General features: G+C 42.5%; 1 protein-coding gene across 7 annotated transcripts in view; it reads right to left on the bottom strand.

The window, feature by feature from the left end:
• Positions 1–19,892, bottom strand: part of Svil (supervillin) — a 171,241-nt gene that overhangs the window by 134,327 nt on the left and 17,022 nt on the right. The window contains exon 1 of one of the 7 annotated variants that reach the window (XM_023701807.1): positions 12,147–12,171. The exons of 5 other annotated variants lie outside the window; for them this stretch is intronic. Coding sequence is in view for 1 of the 2 variants with exons in the window: in XM_023701803.1 (XP_023557571.1) it covers positions 10,684–10,699 (16 nt within the window). In the remaining variant the exon portion in view is untranslated. Of the gene's footprint in view, positions 1–10,683; positions 10,804–12,146; positions 12,172–19,892 lie in introns of those variants that run through there. One more of the 7 variants, XM_023701803.1, reaches the window with a different exon arrangement.

Genomic DNA, 19,892 nt, shown 5'->3' with positions numbered 1-19,892 from the left:
AAAAAAAAAGTGCATGTGGGAAATCTTCCCAAATTAGCACAGAGCTCTTCATTTTCATAGCTATATAATATTTCACTCTCTACACTCCATGCTTGGCTTAAATTGTCCCATATCATGAATATTAATGGTGGAGTGTCTAACATTTAAACAAAGCTGCAGTGTAGAACCCTGAACATGAGCATATCTGAAAGAATTCTCCTGGAAGCAGCCACATTGCTCCTCACTGAGCAGGTGCCTCCCACTCCACATTCTTAGCAGTCCTCTTTTCTGAGACTGTTTAGTTGCATTATCTGAGCGGCCCTGATACCCTTAACTGATTCACACTTGACCTTTTATGGTTGTTCTGACTTTGGAGCAGAGCTAGAATTCATACAGCACCAAATCCGGGGAGGAATGCGAGTGAGGACACACAGTAATGCTGGTGGAGCCTGCCTTTGCATTTGAGGGCATCCAGTAGCAGCAGTCACCGCATTTTTGATCACACCTCATAAAGCTATGAAAGAGGGGATGGTGAGATGGCTCAGTGGTCTAAAGCACCTACTTAGAACAAGCTTAGCAAATCACAGGGACCGCGGTTCAATCCCCCAGCACCACATGCCAGCCAGCCCGCCCCCTGGTGGGCTGAGCTGGCCACACACACACAAACACACACATAAATAAAATTTAAAAAAAAAAATAAATAAAGCTATGAAAGAGGACTTCCAACACTGCTTCAAGAAGCCGCGAGAGAACGCGATGAATGTGATCAAAGTGAGGGCGCACTCGTATTCTGGGAGAGATTAATGGCGATGTGTTTCTTACTGTAATATATATTTAAAATATTTAAACATTGACCACAGTTCTTCATCACCCTTTGTAGGAGCCACTGTCTATGATATGAGTGAGGTGTTTTACATGTGCAAAAGTAGTTTTTCAAAAAAAAAAAAAAAACATAGTGGATTTTTAGAAATTTTTTTTTCTTTTTTGACTTCTGGATTCTAACCAAGTTGGACAGGTCTGCCAAATCCATGTCATGAAGAGGTATTTCTACATTTTATTCTGGGACTTTTTTTATTCTGAAAAATTTAAATTGTACAGAGAAGAGATAACACTACCATAAGCCTCCATCCACCCAACCATTCAATAATTATCAAGGTTGGGCTATATTTGCTTGTCCTTAAAGTTTCTTTTCAGCAAAACTTTGAAAGCAAACCTGATACTGAGTCATTTTTAATCCCCACGTATTTCAACAAATATTAAATATTAGGCTTATTTCTTAATATTGTAACAACTTCAATGATACTATTTTGCATCAAACACTTGGCCTACATTCAATTCTCTGTGGTTGGCTGTTTGGGTAATAATAAGCTATATATCTGTCATACTACGTGCCTCAGAGGAACACAGCCGCTCAGTCCTCATCAGTGAGAGGACTGGAAGAGCGCCCCCTGCAGCCTGCCCCACCGGAAGTCCTGCTGCTGGAATTCTGTTCAGTTTTCTTCCCTGGGAAGGCAGCTTGCTTGCCATCTTTGGCACCCTGCTCAGTGTACTTCATCACAGGTCTAAAAGCTCTTCCCAAGCTGCTTGAGGCACAAGGGCAGCATGCCGGCTTGGCCACAGAACTACTGAGGTGGAACTGAGGTGGAACATGTGAAGGGGTTCCTCCTCCCACCTGCACCCGGGGCTGAGATGCTACCAGGTAGGACTCTCACGTTAGCTCTGGTAGGAATGGCTGTGTGTCATGGTTCTAGTCCCACCCCTTGTTCAGGAGAGAAGTACTTAACATTTTATAATACCCTGTAACATTTTGGAGAGGAACAGGGAACAAAACAATGCAATGCCAGTGGGTATGGTGGCACATGCCTGAAATCCTAACTACCGGAAAGCTGTGAAGTAGGAGCATTGCTTGGTTACTATTAGACTTGGTAAAGGCAGGACGTTGGTTTTTCTGTACTTTGCAAATGAGATAAAGGCATGTGATGAGACAAAGGCATGTGTATCACATCCTAGAAGCAAAGTAACTCCTTAGAGAACTTTTAGTCTCAACCAGGGTGAATTTAGGCAGGGTGACAGGAGCCAGCTAATTCCTTGGGACCCCCACATTTGGGACAACTTGGATGTTCAAGATTATTTATGGATATTATGTAAAAAGGGAGGCTCTCTCATTCCACAGACTCTAAGCCCCAGGAGACACGAAATGGCCTAGACAGGGAAGTGTGGTGTGGAATGGTGTGAAATCTGCCAGCAGTATGTCAGCTAGTTTTTCTTTAGAAATGCTCAATTTGCCCCAGGGAAGCGGCCCAGATGTGAGGAGGACTCATGTCTCTAGCGCAGTTCTCAGCTGTTCTTCCCATGACAGGGATAAGGAGGGTACCAGGTGGCATGTGTGTGCCAACCGGGTGAGAGGTCCTCTGGGCAGTGACAGGCCCTCAACATCAAAAGCAATGTGACTCCTATACCAGGTTATGCTCAGGGAAAATATCAGAGTTTTTGCTCTGCTTTTACCTCTCTTCCAGCTCCTCCTGTGCCTGCCATGACATCAGGCAACAGAGTGACTGATCGGCCCAGGCTCAAATGGCAGTGGAGAGATCAGATGTGAGCTCTGGGAGCCGGGTTCAATCACAGCTGAATCAGCTGCACCCTAATAAATGAGCCCCCCACAAGCATGTCTCCAGGGAGGCAGCACTGTTGCCCTGCAGGTGCTCTGCCCAAGTAACTGCAGTTCAGCAAACAAACTCTGGAAGCCATCAAACAGCTCTGGAAGCTTGGGCCCCATAAAAATAAGAGAGGGCATCTTGAGTTTTCTTGGATTTTAAGCATGATTTTCCCTGGGATATGTTATATGGTTAAGAAAAAAACAAGTTTTACAAAAGAAAACACTTTTAAAAATACCCTTGGCTCCTTGGGAAGTGTGCTTCTTCTAAACACAAACACCTCAATGGGACAGACTGGATGAAGGTGATTGGGTGCTCCAGGGCAGATGGGCCAGTGTGTGGCAGGAAGGTGGTAGCATTGTGCCACGATGCTACAGTGGAAGGGATGAAGGCCAGTGCCAGGCAGGCCCTCCATGTGACCATAAGAAACATAGAGAGGAGATTACAGCCCCTGCCTGCTGGGGATATGAGTACACATGCTGGATGGGCCCAACAGACCGGACTTTCCAACAAAGGCATCAGGTAAATCTAATGACCATTCAGTATCTTCTGAGATGAAGGTGATAAGAGTCAGTGCATTTCAATTAACTTAGATTTTCTTTAGATGAATAAACATGCAAATATTCATCTATAATGTGAATTTCAATCCAAACAGTATTTTCTTCTTTTGTGTAATTTTAAGGGACCTGCCTAAGGGACTAAAAGCCAGATAACCATCTTACATATGAGCTCCAAAAATACTCAGCAGCAGTAGGAGACTTTCCCTCTTCCCTTGTGGGATGTGGGAGGCGGCTGTGGCAGAGGTGATGCAGGTGTAGATGGGTGTCCCTGCTCCCACCCCACCCCCAAGCCCTGCGCTTACACCTCTGGGATCTGACTGGGACGGCTGCCCAAGCACCAGAGACTTTCTCTGGCTACAACCAACATCAACGTAAAATGTTTTAAAACTGTATTTAAAAAATCAAACACTGATAAATTATTTACTGAAATTTCATGTAGATCATTAAGTCAAATGAACTCCTTTTAACACTAAAGTTAGGAAAAACTTGCAATGATATGTTAGTTAGAAAAATCCTTGCACTTGATGGCTAAGAAAGAAACCTACAACTCCTCTTTGACCCCAAAAGGATCCTCCTGTCTCCTTCTTTCCCCCTTCCTCTCTTTCTCCATCTCCTTTTTCTCCTCCTCCTTCCTCTTCCTCTTCCTCCCCTCCTTCTTCTAATAAACATGAGCACACAGGTAAGTGTGCTTGTGGTGTGCTGTGGGCGCCAGCCCATTTGACTGTAGTCAGCAAATCTGTGTGCTATGTACAGCTCTCATTTTCATCTTCCAGATGAAGAAAGCGCAGCAGTAATATAGTTTTTTGCCCATAGAGCTAATACAGCACCTAGAAGTGTTACGATTGGAAACATCCCACTGGCTTTGAGGAAATCTGACAGTCAGCTATCAGGTTAGCAAACTTGTATTTAAGAAACAGACCAATAGTTGCTCTTTAAAAATAAACTTGTCATCTTGTCAGACACAGTGGTTCACTCCTTGCAGCCCAGTATTCTAATCTGGCAAGACAATCTCAAGTTGGAGGACAGACTGAGCTACTGAGTGAAACCCTGTCTGAAATGAAATAAAAAGGACTGGAGATGCAGCTCAGAGGAAGCATGCTTGCCTAACATGCACAAGGCCCACGGTTCAAGCCAAAACACAAAGCTGTCATCCCACAATCTAAGGATTGATTTTATTTGTTTTAGCACAAATTCAACAATTTTTTTAGACATGTGCCAGACTGTTTTTAAACCAGCTGATTCTCCCAGATAGTTCTTAAAATCAAAGGTGTATTATTTACCCTACTTTCTCCAACTCACAAAGCACATTCAACACAAAGCTGGATTAAGGGTCAATTTTACTGGCATCAAACAGGGTTTCAGCTCTTTGTATTTCACACTCTTTCAGCTCATTCAAGAATGTGTGTGTGTGTGTGTGTGTGTGTGTGTGTGTGTGTTCTCATTGATTTCCATCCACACATGTTTAATTATTCATTTTTTTTTCTTGTACTTAGGATAGGGTCTACAGGGTCTCACTATATAGATCAGAATAATAGTGATTCTCCTGTTTTCAGCTTCCCAAATGCTGGGATTACAGCCACGTGCCACCACGCCCAGTCTCAATCATAGTCTCTGCGTGGCCCGTGGGTAGGGGCCTGCAGGGCAAACTGGGGATTGAACCCTGGCCCACTGCGTCTGCCTAAGCAGATGCTTCAGTCTGCTGAGCTATCAGGCCAGCCCAATTACTCATTTTGTTAAAAACTAAAACTGACTATTCCTTGTCATTAGCCTTTATAAAAATGAAACTATCTAAAACAAAAACACTTACTTGCCTTCTGGAGCAGGTTTGAATGCCTCAAAAGTATTACAAAACAAGTTATCAGTAAGGACTTTAGCAGTCGAGGACATCAAACAGGGTTTTAGCTCTTTGTACTTTCCACTCTTTCAGCTCATTCAAGTGTGTGTGTGTGTGTGTGTGTGTGTGTGTGTGTGTGTGTGTTTTCCCTGCATTGATTCTCATTCACAAGTATTTACCGAGTACCTGGTGTGTACACTATGGGTAATTGGACAGTAGTGGTCAGCAGTCCCATATATCAGACATAGCATTAAATATATGTAATTGCAAAAACATATTCCAAGTCCTGTTTAAAGTTGTTGGAAGACGCTTGGCTATTTGTAAAATCCTATTTTCCAAGTACTTGAGGGCTCATCATACTTTAAACTTCTACCCTGGTTTCCTCACATTCATCATAGTTTAGTAAATTTAAGATGAAATTGATGCTTGTCCTATACAGCTTGCTATAATATCTTATAATGCCCATCTAAACTATTTGATTCTAAAGAAGGCCAACTGTAGTTATTCTGTAAATCTCTATCAAATCAAGTAATTCCATTATATAGGTAGCTGGTTTATTAAAACTTTGATAATATTCATTTTTATCTTTAAGACAAAAATGTGTCAGCCTGTATAATATTGGGTTTGACCAAATTAGCAGTGCTAATTTTTCCAAAACTGAATAGAATATTCAATACCAGATAGATTTCAAGTAAGGTCTCACATTGAAAAATTGATTTCCCATTAGGATTCACTAAGCTATGTTGGTATTTTTATGTAACATGGGAAGTAGTTTAAACACACCACCATATTGGAGTCTGGAACTTACATTTCTCCAGAGCCCCATGTGTTAAAAGTGTGTTAAAGGTTTGTTGCTGAGGGCAGCATACTGGGAGGCACTGGAACCTACTAGAAGGTCTTGGGTTAATGAAGGGTGTGGCGCTCCAGGCTCCTTTTACTCTTTTTTTTTTTTTTTTTTTGGTGGAACTGGGGATTGAACTCAAGCCCTTGTGCTTGCCAGGGAAGTGCTTATTCCACTGAACCATCTCCCCGGCCCCTCCTTTTACTCTTTCACTCTTTGCCAAGACACAATGACTCACCACACACCCAAAGCAATGGGCCAACTGACCAGGGACTGAACCGCTAAAACCAGGAACCAAAATAAACCTCTCTGCTCATAAATCGATCAACTCAGTGTCTGTTACAGAGATAAAAAGGAGAGACACATATCCCAACTATTTTCCTTTTGCATAAGGATTACTTTCAACTGAAGGCAATGGAGAACTAGCAGATGCTTGCAGTGTTCCTGGCCCTTGGCTTTTCTGCCCAAAAGCGGGGCGTAGACTTTCCAATAGGATGGTGCCTCCTTATCTTCAGTACCAGGAAGGAGACAACAACTCTTATTACCAGAGATTGGCACTGGCTCAGGATAAGTCAGCTAGGACAAACCTTATTGTTATGGGCACTAAGTTAGATTAAAGAGTTACAGGCAGTCATAGTGCTAGGTCCTCTGAAGAGCCAGGGCTGAAGACAAGATACTTCACAGCTGTGAAAGAGACAGACACTCTACTGTGGGCCAGACCTGAAGACAAAAGATAAAACAAATATACCCATGTACTTCCTAAGGATAAATATGAGGGATTGATATCCTAAATGGGTATCTATCACCTTGAGAAGGCCAAGAAGAACCACTAATCTAACAACCTACAGGAAAAGGCTCTGTTCTGTACTCCTGCCCGCTTGCTAGGTGACTTGCTTCCCCATTTGATCCTGACTTAATCAATTTTACCGAAACAATTATACTCACAATCCTATTGGTTGACCATAGTTTTGTTCCACCTCATGTTTACCTTGCGATTTCCCATTTTTCCCATCTTGGATCCATCTTATATGGATTTGCTCTATAAAAATCCCTAGCAAAGGCAGGGTCTTTGGCAACCCACTTGAGATTTCTTCTGTCCCTCTCTTGGACAGAAGCTTTCTCTTCCCAGTGAATATATTCTGCTCTTAATCACTGTTGTTCCTAAAATTCATTCTTTAATTTTTAGAGACTATGAACTTGTACCAGACACTTAGCAGGTTGGGAGTTTCTTTTCTCTATATCATTATCAAAAGAAAATTTATTTTTTCATTAATTTCTCCCATGTATTACCAAATCACTCTCAATTTACTGCTCCTGAAGTCCAAACCCTCTTTCCTTTATTAAATAGGGAATATAAACTCCGAGTTGTTATGGTTTGTGTCGCGTTGTCCCCCAAAGCCTCATGTAGTCACTGGGGCAGGTTTCTAGAATTTGTGATTAATTCATGATCTAATGCTGGAATTATGGGTGTAAGTGTTGCTGGGATCATGGGTGTGAGAGCTACACCCACCCTGGGAGAGAGAGCCTGAATGCAATATAAGGAAGGGAGAGGGGCTTGTTGCTGCTGCTGCCACCACTGTTCCTCCTTTTTGCTCTTGCTGTTTTGCTGTTTTCTGACACCATGAACTGCTGCCCTCTGCCATGTGCCACTATGCCTTGGAGCCAGCAGAGTATGGACTGAAACCTCTACAAACTGTGAGTTAAATAAATCTTTACTTCCTTAATTTTGGGTGTCTGGTATTTTGTTCCAGCAATGAGAGAAAAGTAAGCAAGACACATGTATAACCACTTCTTTGAAAGTCACTGCTCTCTGTAAATCTCCATGTATGTAAAACACAATAAACTTTGTGTTGCTTTCCCTGTTCATCTGACTTCTGTCAGTTCATTTTTGGCAAGCTCCCATTCACTTACCCTAAGAGGGTAAAGTGTTTCTCCTCACTGACAAGTCACGTAGGTTTCAAATCTTAGGTTTCATTTTTAAATTCCAATCCTACATAAAACAATTATTTTACCTAATCCTAAAATGATGGATTAGAGTACACCCAAGCAAGGCTGCTTTTCTGCCTGGGGCCAGAACAACACAGAGGCCAAGCCCTGAATATTTTCTCATGTGTCAGGATCCTATATAGGTATGTATTGGGGAGTGCCGAGGGCATTCTTCATCATGCTGTCTGGCTATTTCAATCTAAGTCAATAGACAGTAAGCAAATTCATATTAAGAAATGCTGTCCCCTTTGGAAAGTGGCCATAAGGTATGCAAGTCAGAGATGCTATGAAGGGATCCAACTGGCATGGGTGGCCATGAGTTTTCTGTGAACTGGACAAAGCATACAGTCTATTTATCACTGGTGTGCTCCATATTTTCAACACGGATTAGGTTTTTTCTCAAATGAGTTTCTGTGTGGCTCTCCACAGAACAAGGGAAAAGGCAAAGTGGGTCTGTGCAGGTCAAACTTGCCGAGTGGGGATATTTGGTGCAGAAAGTGCTGCTTGTCAGGATATTCCACAGTCTGGACAAGAAGTTAAGAGGTCTTCAAGTCCTAAAACACTGGCTCTCATTATCACAGGCCATATAAAAATGTCCTGCTAACCCCATACCAGTGATAAAATGGTCACAGATGCACTACTGTGGGACAGCACATGTTGAGACATCAGCTGGCTTATGCGAGAGGGGAGGGGAATGTTCTCTTGGGGAGAGGGGCTAATCCAAGCCTCTTCAGGGTGGAGAACATTTAATACACTTGGGTGTTCTAAAAGCTCCATAAGGAGCCGAAAACCCAACAGCTGCACACAGTTCAGATAAAGAACCAAGGCTTCAACTCATAATTCTTGGGGAGGGGGATTTAGTACATAATGTGTCACACTCAAGTCTTACTTCATGTCAAAAGCTGCGGAAAGGAAAACACTTTTTTTTTTTTTTTTTTTGAGTACAGCATACTGCTTGAGGCTCCCTGACAAAACAAGTCTCTGCAGAAGAGAAGAGTCTCATACCCAAAGACCTCAGGCAGGCTTTGCTACACAAAGCAAGTCAAAGCAGGGTCAAAGCCAGGCCTTTGTGAGCTCTGCTTCTCACACAGATACAATGCCAGCCTCTGCAGGACGCTCTCAGCCGGAAGTCCAAATGCCCTCAGGTTACTGATGTCAGTCTGGACACAAAGGTCAGGCACTCATCCAGCACCGAGGGACCTTTCACATTGGACTCTGCCCCCAAGCCCTTGGCTTTTCCTTCTCTTCCAGCACCAACTAAACCTTTGGAAGGGGTGGAATCTAGGACCTTAGGCAAGCTGGTTTCTCCCCACTGGGCCATGCCCCAGCCCACAAGTGGGTTCTTTCAGTACTTTAGTACAGAAGGCAAGGAAGGTCACCAGGGCCTCCAACCCAACACAAGGATGTGAGATGGGGAATCTTATGCTAAAAATGGCAACTCTAGATCTGTACAGCTTTGTTGTGGCCTCAGTGGCACAGAAGGACAACAGCCACGTCCTTCTAGAAAAGGCCATAGAACAGAGGATGAATGGGGGTCATGGCCCCAGGCTCAAGAATTTAAATTGGGAACTCTTAACATTAACAATCTTCTAGGAATTTATCTAGAGGCTGACAGAAGACACTGCACATACATTTTTTTTTTTTTTTTGGTCATGCATGTTTATAATCTGTTACATATTTTGTTGGCTTAAGAATACATGTTTTAGGAGATTTTCAACACAAGAAAAAAAATGCTCCAAACGGATCTTGAGTCACACTTGATGGCTGTGTGAGAAAAAGGAGGGAAGGGAAGCACAGCACTGTGCGTAATTTGTTGGGCTGTCAAACTTTAATGAGTCTTTCTGCCAAAATGATTTTGCTCAGTTAGAACTAAAACTAACCAGATGTATGACAAATATTTACAGTCAGGGTCAAGAGTGTTTACTCTTAGGCAGTTAGCTTTTACAGCTAAAGAGCTTTGACCAAAGATGAACGGAGAGCAGCCTGAGCTGGTATTTAGTGCTCCTTAGAAAGCCACAAACCTACAGCTTCTGAGTCTAGATCCCACCCTTCAGCTTCCGAGGAATCAGCCAGAAATACTGATGGTGACATTTGTCTTCCTGTGGCAATTTCTATTTTTAAAGACCAGCACACACAAACACATACAATATGATATGGTTTCCTTTAGAAGTTCAAACTGCCAAATAATTACCACATTTCTAATTTTAAATTCGAGTTAACAAACACTAAAGCAGAAGCTGAGGTTTGATTTTAATTTTTGCTCACCTAAAATTAAACTAGAAAGTCATGTACTAATTTTCTTATCGCCAGGGGCAAACTATATTTTTTTAAGTAAGTACTTTTTAAAAATGAAATATAAAAGGATTTTTGGTTATTATTCATCCATAAGGATAATATGCAGGCCGGGGAGATGGCTCAGTAGAATAAAAGCTTGCCTGGCAAGCACAAGGTCCTCAGTTCAATCCCCAGTTCCGCCAAAAAAAAAAAAAAAAAAAAAAAAGGATAATATATATATTATCCTTATATCACATATATAAGAGAATAGTTTTCTAGTTCACTCTAATTAATAACACAAGATATATATATATAATATATATATATATATAAAATCTCTTACATCACCTATATAAGAGAATAGTTTCCTAGTTTACTCTAACCAATAACACAAAGAAAAAGGTTGTCTCAATTTCATATTTCAGAATATAATTTCTCAAAGATCATTTTTAGTATTAGCAACATTATAAAAGCTATCAGAGCTATGAAGGGCAGATTAGACATATTTGCATTCTAAAGATGAACACGGCACCCATAATAATCAGTAGAACTTACAACTCTCCATGGTCATGATGGTAAGTCTTGACTTACTACCTGAAGATGAAAAAGAAGCAAGAGCAAAAGAAAAGAGAATGTGAGAAGGCAGAAGAAAATGAAGAAAAGAGGGAAAGTACAGGAGAGGAAAAGAAAAAGGAAGAGGAAAAGAGAAAGGAAAGAGAAGGGAAGAAAAAGAGGAAAGGAAAGGGGAAAAGGAAGAGAAAGGGGAAGATGGAAACAGGAAAGAGGAGGAAAGAAAGAGGAAGACTCCTTATATCATCCCTAAATATTCACCCACCCTCTGACACGCCAAATAAGGACAGACGGCAACTCGGATAGTCAACTGGGTTGGTTATTTTAAAAAGTCTATTCAGCTCAACAGCTGAGCTGAACTGTTTTTGATACACTGTCACTAATCCATTTAAATCTATTTATTCATCTTCTCTGGATGCAAGGGTTAAACACAGCAAGTGAGGATATAGTTTTGCTTTTTTATTCCATGCATTTAATAACAAGATGACTGAACTCTCTCAAGAAACTGCTAAGTCTTACACTTCTGAAAAAGAAATCCCTCTAATCTATTTTGGTTTTAGTTGAAAAGAAATACAGTAGGGAATCATCTTACCTCCGGTGTTATCCTAAACACAAAAGCACGGATACTTTCTGTTAACCTGTGCTCAGGACTAGTGGAGTACTGTGGGAACTAGACAGTGGGAGGGCTTGCCCACAGGGCAATTTCTGAACAAAGGCACTGAGCTCCTGGAGGATGGGAAACTGGGTGGGCTGGGGCATTCTGGACTGAAAAAATATGGACAGAAAGAGAGGGGGAAAGGCAAAATGCATCTAGGAAGTGGCATCTGCCACACAGGTGGTGCAAAGAGAGCAGTTACTGGTACAAAAATATCTACAAAGACAACAAAGAAGAAAGGGTTACCAATTCATTGCACCAAGAAATCAGTTTCTTGTTACAAATTCTAAGGCCTAAAAATGAGATTCCATTTATTATGACTTAGATCAACTATGCCCCCACAAAGATTTCTGTATTCATTGTAGGGATTATGAAAGATGGTTATAGAATAGTGGGAGTGCTAATTTCATCAATGGATTATCCACTGATGGGTTACCCCTTCATGAGTTCTACATGGATATGACCTCAAATGGTTGAAACTAGGACGAAGTTCAAATCCGGGGCCATAACCTAGACATGTGTATCTTTTCTTTGACTCCCTATCTCTCTGCTTCCGGGCCCCCACCAGGTGAGCAGCTCTCCTCTGCCAGGAGGTTTCTGCTCTTGAGCCAGCTGACTATGGACTGAAGCCTCTGAAACCAAGAGGCAAAAGAAATACTTTTTCTTAAAGTTGCGTCTCTCCAGTATTTCTTCTCAGCAGTGAAAGGTGGCTAACACATGGTGCTCACCAGAGTTCCAAAGGCTCTCCCAACAATCCCTGAGCATGCACACATGTCAGAGGTAAGGTTCTTACCCTTGCATGTGCAGTCAATGATCTTAGTCACCTTCCAGCCTCACAGTGTCCAGGAGCTCTCATTCTGTTGTGGGTTAATGTTAATAATAAATGTTACGGGGAAAAATGAATATACAGCACAACACACACACACACACACACACACACACACACACACACACCCCAGAGGCTCGAAAGCAGCAAAGAAGTTCAGATGTGAAAACTCCAGGAACTCATAAGGGTAAGGTGTACTCTCACATCAGGTCACCTGATTCCACACTCTTCCTACATTATTAAAGGTTCTTGGCCTCAGAGGTTAGGGGAAATACATAAAATTGTTTTTGGTTCTGGGGATAGAACCCAGTCCCTTGCACATGTTAGGGATGCAGTCTAGCACTGAGCTATATCCCAGGCCAACCAATGCATTACACCATTAGTAACTATGGTAGGGACTCCACGATAGGTGGGACGAATGAATAAACCATGAGCATTTCCCCTGGCATACTTGGGAAAGACAAAATCTTACACAAGAGCCATCACCATGAAAGTGTGCTAATCCTGCACCCCACAGCCCTGGCTCCCCAAGGGCATCCTCAGTTCACATCTCTACATTTTAAAAAGCTAAAAGTAAAAACAAACAAAAGACCATTTCCACTAATTTTTCACATAACCCGGTGACCTTAAGCCCAAACACAAAATTAGGAAAGAACAACAAAGCTGCCAAAGCACATTCTGTGGACAAATTAGAGGTTACAACCTCCCCATGCACCACTCTGTCTCCAAGTTCAAAGCGCTTCCTGCCTACACTGTCCATTAAGCAATTGTGGGAAGGGTTCAACGCAAACATCACTAGCAATGGTGAGACTGTGAAGCACAGGGCTTTGGATGTATTATCCAGAATAAGCAAATGAATGTTTAATGTGTCTGGGGTCACAAAGGACCTACAAAACTGTACCATGTGTGTACATGCATGTGTGTATGTGTGTGTGTGTGTGTGTGCGCACTTTAACTGGACATACGTGTATGTGGTTTGGTGGGAGAAAAAGGCAATTCCAAAATATTTCTTTCTGATGTAATAAGCTTGTATTTCTTCTGAAAACAATATTTTAGTCAGGTGGGATGCCACATCCCTATAATTCCAGCACTCGGGGAGGATGAGGCAGAAAGATCTCAAGTTTGAGCTGGGACTCTTATCCATTTAGTGAGCTTCTTTGTCCCAGTATTGTAAAAACAAAACAACAGGGGGCCAGCCAGATAGCTCAGCAGATTAAAGCACCTGCTTAGGCAGCGGCCAGGGTTTGATCCCAGGCATGCTGTGCTGGCCCTGCCCCTGGGGCATGCTGAGATAGAGATTGAGACTGGACATGGTGGCATGAGCCTGTAATCCCAGCACTTGGGAGGCTGAACACAGGAGAATCACTACGAGTCTGATCTTCGTAGTGAGAACCTGTAGACCTTGGAGACCCTGTACTAAAATACATAAAAAAGAAACCCCAAACACAATATTTTAGATTTTGCCCAGTATCACAAATAACACAGACAGATCAACACATAACACACTCTGGTTCTTTTACTCATACAAGCAGATACAGAAAATTCAAGTATACTTTCTCTGGCCCTCACTGTCTACCATTAAGGCAACCATAGTTGAATAAAAATGAGGTCAAGTTTAAAGTCCAATCTCTGTTTCACTTACCACCTTTTTTTCCTTTTTCCCTAAATAGACTCTTGCTCTGTTGCCTAGGCTGGCTTTGAACATATGCTCCTCCTGCTTCAGCCTCCCCAGTAGCTGGGGCAATAGGTGTACATTACCATGCCTGACAGCATGGGCTGTACTTTCAAGTGTTCAGCAGCCCCATGTGACCAGGGGCTGGCTTACAGAACAGCACCCACAATTCCCTTGACACTAACATCTGGTCCCTTGTAAAGCACAGGCCAGGACCCTGACCCTGTGGTTGCCCTGACTTTGGTTCAATAGGTAGACTGGGCTACCCCAGGAGAGCCACCTGGTATAGTTGGGTGAGGCCCTCCCTCACTTTCCATAAATTACCTGAAGACCGTGACTTCAGCTGTTCCTCAGTCCCAACCCCTTTAAGAACAGTGACGAAAACAATGTATCTACTCTTCATTAAATGAGTGTTCAGAAAAAGGGACAATTTCTACCCAGTTTGCTGGAGCTGTTCTAACCTTCCAAACCCTGGTTGTGGATCTCAATTTAAACACATTTGCCTATCAAAATCAATGGTGGTTATCTGAAACTCAACTCCCTATAGGAACAAGCTGGCTTCCTGGTCCCAAGCTACCTTTTGGCCTTTCCTTTCCTTTATTTTATTTTGTTTATTTATTTATTTATTTGCAGAACCGGGGATTGAACTCAGGCCCTTGCACTGGCAAGCGCTTTTTCTAATGAGCCATCTCCCCAGCCCCTGGCCTTTCCTTTAACATTTGAGTTCATTACAGACATCAGCATCAGCTTTCATTTAGTCATGTTGCAATGCGCTGCGCACAGAAATGAGCTGAGAAAACCCCTCCTTTAAAATACCAAGGAACTCTGTTCTCCGCCAGTCCTAGCAGCATCTACTTACCAGCTGATTAATACTTCATCCAGAGCTACCGAATAAGTTGTACTTTACTTTTCATGAAATAATTATCTGGCAAGGCACACATTTTGAAATGCTTATAGTCCTATGAACCAAGGACACACTTTCAATTTGTGCTAAATATAAAAACAGTACTACAGACTGGGGAGGGAGCTGAGTGGTAAAGGATTTGCCTAGCATGTAGGTGGACCTAGGTTCAATCCCCAGTACCACAAAAGAGAAAAAGGTACAACATACAGTGTAGGCAGGAAGACAGTTAATGTGCCAGTCTGAATAAAACTGGTTTCCACTGGTGATAGAGGTGAAGAGAAAAATCATTTTGAAAAGAAAAACACAGACTCCAAATTTCAGTTGTGAGAGATTCTCTGACTCTATTAGTGATATATAGTAGTTCATCTAATGTTACTTAACTCTTTCTAAAACCCTCTCAAAATCTCAGACAAACTACTTTAAGATTTTCTTTGTTTATTTTTTCTAGTACCAAGGATTTAACACAGGAAAGAGGAAGCTGTGTCCTCAGCCTTTTCTATTTTTCATTTTGTGACAAACTCCTACTACTAAGTTGCCTAGTCTGTCCTGGAGTTCACAGTTTTTCTGCCTCATCCTCTCAAGTAGCATTTTTGATTTTTGCTAAGTCTCATACAGTTTGGAGAAAAAGTCTGAAAGTAACAAAGAAATCAATTCAATGATTCATGTCTGCATATCCTGGTTGAAGGGGACCAAGGACAACCTTGACCTCGGCAGTGAATCAACATTTTATGGACAGTGCTTTATGACAGCAGAGAGAACATGGATTAAAACACACACAGTAGTTGAGTTGTTCTTGACTATATAAAAATATTTTTAAAAGCTTATCCACCTGATAAATCTAAATTATAGGTGAACACAGAATTTCAGAAGACATAATGTGAAAATACTCTACTGAACAAGGATCTACTTTTGAGTCAGGGCACGTGACACACTTTTTTACCCATTTACTAAGGTCTGATTGATGGGTTAAAAACTGCACATCTACCAGATGTAAAATGTAATGCTTTGATATAACAGTCTAACTCATAGGAAAGGGGATTAGAAAGGTGGGGAATGGGGATTGGCGCAAGGGGCAAGGGAGAGACGCTGGTCAGAGGGTAGGAACCTGCAGTTGTGAGATGAATCCGTTCTAAGGCTCTAAGCAGCATGGTGATTAGAGTTAGTAACACTTGCTTCATACGTTTGAATTTGCCAAGAGGGTGGACTTCAAGTATTTTTACCCTACTCACACCAAAGGAAACTACGTGAGGCATGGCAGGCATTTTCACCCTTGTACTGCAAGTGTGCACTTGAAAGACACAGAGGTTCTGAAGCCCAAGAGGCTCTCCAGGGCCCATGTGTACTACGCCTCTGGGGTGCAAGCTCCAAAGCACAGGAATTCTCTTCTCACCATTCCATTCCATTCCCCTGGCAAGCAGTAAGCACTTAGGAAATAATTGTTGACGGTGAATGATTGCCAGGCACTGGGCTAAGACGCTTAGAAGGAGAAAAACTGCGGTGGCCCATGATGCTCTGCAGTGAGCTCCCACCCCAGGCAGGCCTGAGGGAGCCCCCAGACTGTGGGGAGGTTTCTCACGAGGAGTGAAAAGTTATCAAGGATCAGAGTAAACCAGGTTAGAGAATATTTAAATGAACGTGAAAAGAAAAGAGCAGCCTAATCCAAAGGGCTAGGAGGAATTTTCCAAAACAAAGGATGAAGACCAAGAATGGTGATCAAGCCAAGGGAGAACAAAGGAATAGGCTACAACTGAGGCAGAAAGAAGCAAGGATGGTGAGAAGGTATTTTTAAAAAAGAATACAATTTCTTCTCCCAGACATTTCTAATTTATTCCTTCACTCCCACCTGGAACCTCTACCTCTCAGCACAGGGTTAATATCCTTCCCAGGGAAGAACAAATACAAGCTTAAGCTCTGAAATCTTTGCATTACAAAAACCAAAGAGTAGAAGGGGCCTTTGAAAACTTCTAGGCTCAGAAAGGGTAGGATTTCCAAGCTCACAAACTGGTTACTGCTTAGACCCCTGCTGCCCCCCTACTCTAGCCATGGCACTCAGCACTCCAGGAGCAAGCACCTTCAGTTCCCAAATACACCTGGTTCCCTCCATGGGGAGCACACCTCTTGGGCTTGTTGGGGGGTGTGGCGGGGTGGACAGAGCACACAGCTTATGAGCAGTCATTACCTCAGATTACTTTCCTCCCCTCCTCCTCTTCCCTCTCCTCTTTAGTCCCTAATTTACATGCATATGCAGCTTCCTTTTGTAATATTTAAAAAACTATTAACTTCCTGGAAGCTCCTGAAGCCCCTGGAGGAAGAATTGATAGGATTCCCTATAAATCTCATCCCCAATAGGAACCTCCTGGGGTGTGTGTAGGGGGGTAGATTCATGAAACTCAGCCACCCTTGTCTAAAGCACCCTAACAATTTTCATCTAATCCAAGAGTTTTAAACTATTTAACACTTTTAATCAAAAATGTGTGAAAACACAAACCCAAATGATCGTGCTGTGTGGCTAACGCGGTGGAAATTAAGACTACAAACAAGCATAATTTGGGGGCTGATCTACTTTTTACCTCCATAACCAAGCCAGCTTTTGTAATCTGATTGAAATCTATATACATCAACTTAACTGGGTCTTAAAGCATGATTTGCACACAAGTAATAGACATTAAAATGCCAATTGTCTGAGAGCTTCCTCGTGGCAACTGCTGAAGGAACGGACTACTGAGGCTGCAAAAGGAGTAGAAGAAGCTGAAATATGCGACCATCTTAATGCCTGCTGAAACCGAAATAACAGCTTAAGTGAAATGGCAAAATTTCTAAGAAAATTACCCATAAAAACAGCACTAAAAAATTCAACAGTTATTTTAGTTTCCATACACTATCCCTTAATTCACCATCTTTTAAGCTACTGAAAATCAACTGCTCTCCTAATTGGGGTCTGGCTAGCGTGGTTTGCTTTTGTTGAGTGTAGAGTGCACATGTAACTGTAATCTGCATGTATCTTAAATTTTTGCTTGAATGGGATGAAATTAGGTACAGTGTTTCACAATGTATAAAAATAGTATTTACTTTAAAAATCTTAAAATATTTGAAGTATATGAAATCTTAAAAATCTGAGGACATCATGGTTTTTTCTGTTTAATGACCATCCATTGCTGAATCTAAGTTATTTGCCAGTCTTACACGCTCAGAACATAAATGAAAATCCAGAAGGAAACAAGAGGCTTTTGATTAACCAAACAGTTCTCAAATTATAACTGCATTAGTTATAAAAGCCCTCTGGGTCTTTTAGAACCGAACTGTTCTTTGCTTTCCCCCCCCCCCCCCCCCCCCCCCCCAGTACTGGGAGTTAAATGCAGGGCCTTTACACTGAGCTGCATCTCCAACTCTTTTTTAATTTTAATTTTATTTTTAATTTTCAGACAAGATCTTGCTAAGTCACTAAACTGCCCAGGCTTGGGTTGAACTTGTGACCTCCTGCCTCAGCCTCCCAGAGCACTAGGATTACAGCTATGTGCTGGCATTCCCACCCCTAATTGTTATTTTTTTTACATGCATAATTCTATCAATGCTGGGTATGTAGGATACAAGAAGTTAACTTTGAATTATAAAGAAGGTATTGAAACCCAAATTTCACCTCAAGTGGACAGGTCTGGCAATTCACCTTCTAAAGGGCAGTGCAAGGATTTTTCTCTAAAGTAAATTATCACAAGGGACAAGTAAGCCAGCCAAGAGACAGAAAAGTATTTCAAAATTAAGGTCCTAAAAGAAGGCTAGTGATTACTAGAGACTGAAAGGATGAAGAAAGGGTGGCTGGATTTGACCTGTGATCACAGATGCACGTATGGAGATATTACATTGAATCACATTGATGTGTACATGTGAAGTGGGCTTAAAATAAAATGAAAACATGAAATAAATTTAATTAAATCATAAATTAAAATAAAGCCCCCAGAAGAACGTAGGAACACAACATGCTGGGCATAGAGGGTGGAGGCCAAGGTGTCATCCATCCGCCGGGCCCCAGAATGGGTCTTCAAGGAAAGGTGAGGAGAGCAACTGCAGAAAGCTCAGGACAACAGGGCCAGCAGCAGGAAGGTCCAGCAGGAAGGGAACAGCGCCAGTGGGTGCTAGGGACTAACTGGGTGGGGAAGGGAAGAAGTGAGGGCCAGAGGTCAGGGGAGCTTTATTTAGGATGGAGGAAACTTGAGTATGTTTTCAACAGGAGGAGAAGGAGCCAGAAGAAAGCCAGAAGCTGAGATCAGAGAGACTAGGGATGAATGTGTAGGCAGAGTGGAAGAGGGCCAGGTGCACACAATCCCAGAGGAACAGGCTGGCCTCGGCAGTCCATCTCCACCCTGGGTAGCCTTCTCCCATGCCCCAGCCCAGCTGGTTGCTTCCACGTTTATGATTCTGCCCAAAGTAGCTGAATGTGGGGCTACTCAGAGCTGGTTATCAGACCAGAAGTCAGCAGCATCTGAATCTTGTGCTGCTGCTGCTGCTGCTGCTGCTGCTGCTGCTGCTGCTGCTGCTGCTGCTGCTGTTTGCAATGCTGGAGATGGAAACCACATGCCAGACAAACACTCTACCACTGAGGTCTGCCTGCACCCAGCACCTGGATTTGTTTACAGAATCTCAGTCCTGCACCAGATCTACTAAGCTGGAAGTTGCAGTGTAGCAAGACAGTAGGTGATATAGTTTGAATGTGTTCCCTACATTTCATGTGCTGGAAACTTAATGCCCAGTTACATGCTGTTGGTGGCACCTACAGGGAGTCTTGGTGGGGAGCCTGGGTCACGAGGGCTCCACCCTCATAATGGTTTAATCTATTCATGGGTTAATGGATGAAGGGGTCCTCAAGGGGGTGGCTCTGTGGTGAAAGCATGCTGCCTCCAGAGCACTTGTTCCCTCTTCCCACAGGAGTCCCTGCATCACCTAGAGAACTCATAGAGCTGTCAACAGCAAGGAGGTTAGCATTTGGTGGAGCCCCTGCATGCCAGGCTTCTAAGCCTCCAGAACTGTAAAAATTCAGTTTGTTATAAATGATTTGGTCTCAGAAAATGGACTAAGGCAGCTGAAGATTGCTCTTACAACCTGAGCTGCAATGGTTATGAAAATGGACAATAAAATCACAGAG

The sequence above is a fragment of the Octodon degus genome, unplaced genomic scaffold (genome assembly GCF_000260255.1).
Source record: "Octodon degus isolate 3935 unplaced genomic scaffold, OctDeg1.0 scaffold00141, whole genome shotgun sequence".
NCBI classification, from domain to species: domain Eukaryota; kingdom Metazoa; phylum Chordata; class Mammalia; order Rodentia; family Octodontidae; genus Octodon; species Octodon degus.
Note: the sequence above shows the minus strand (reverse complement) of the source record. Positions and strands in the feature narration are given on the sequence as shown.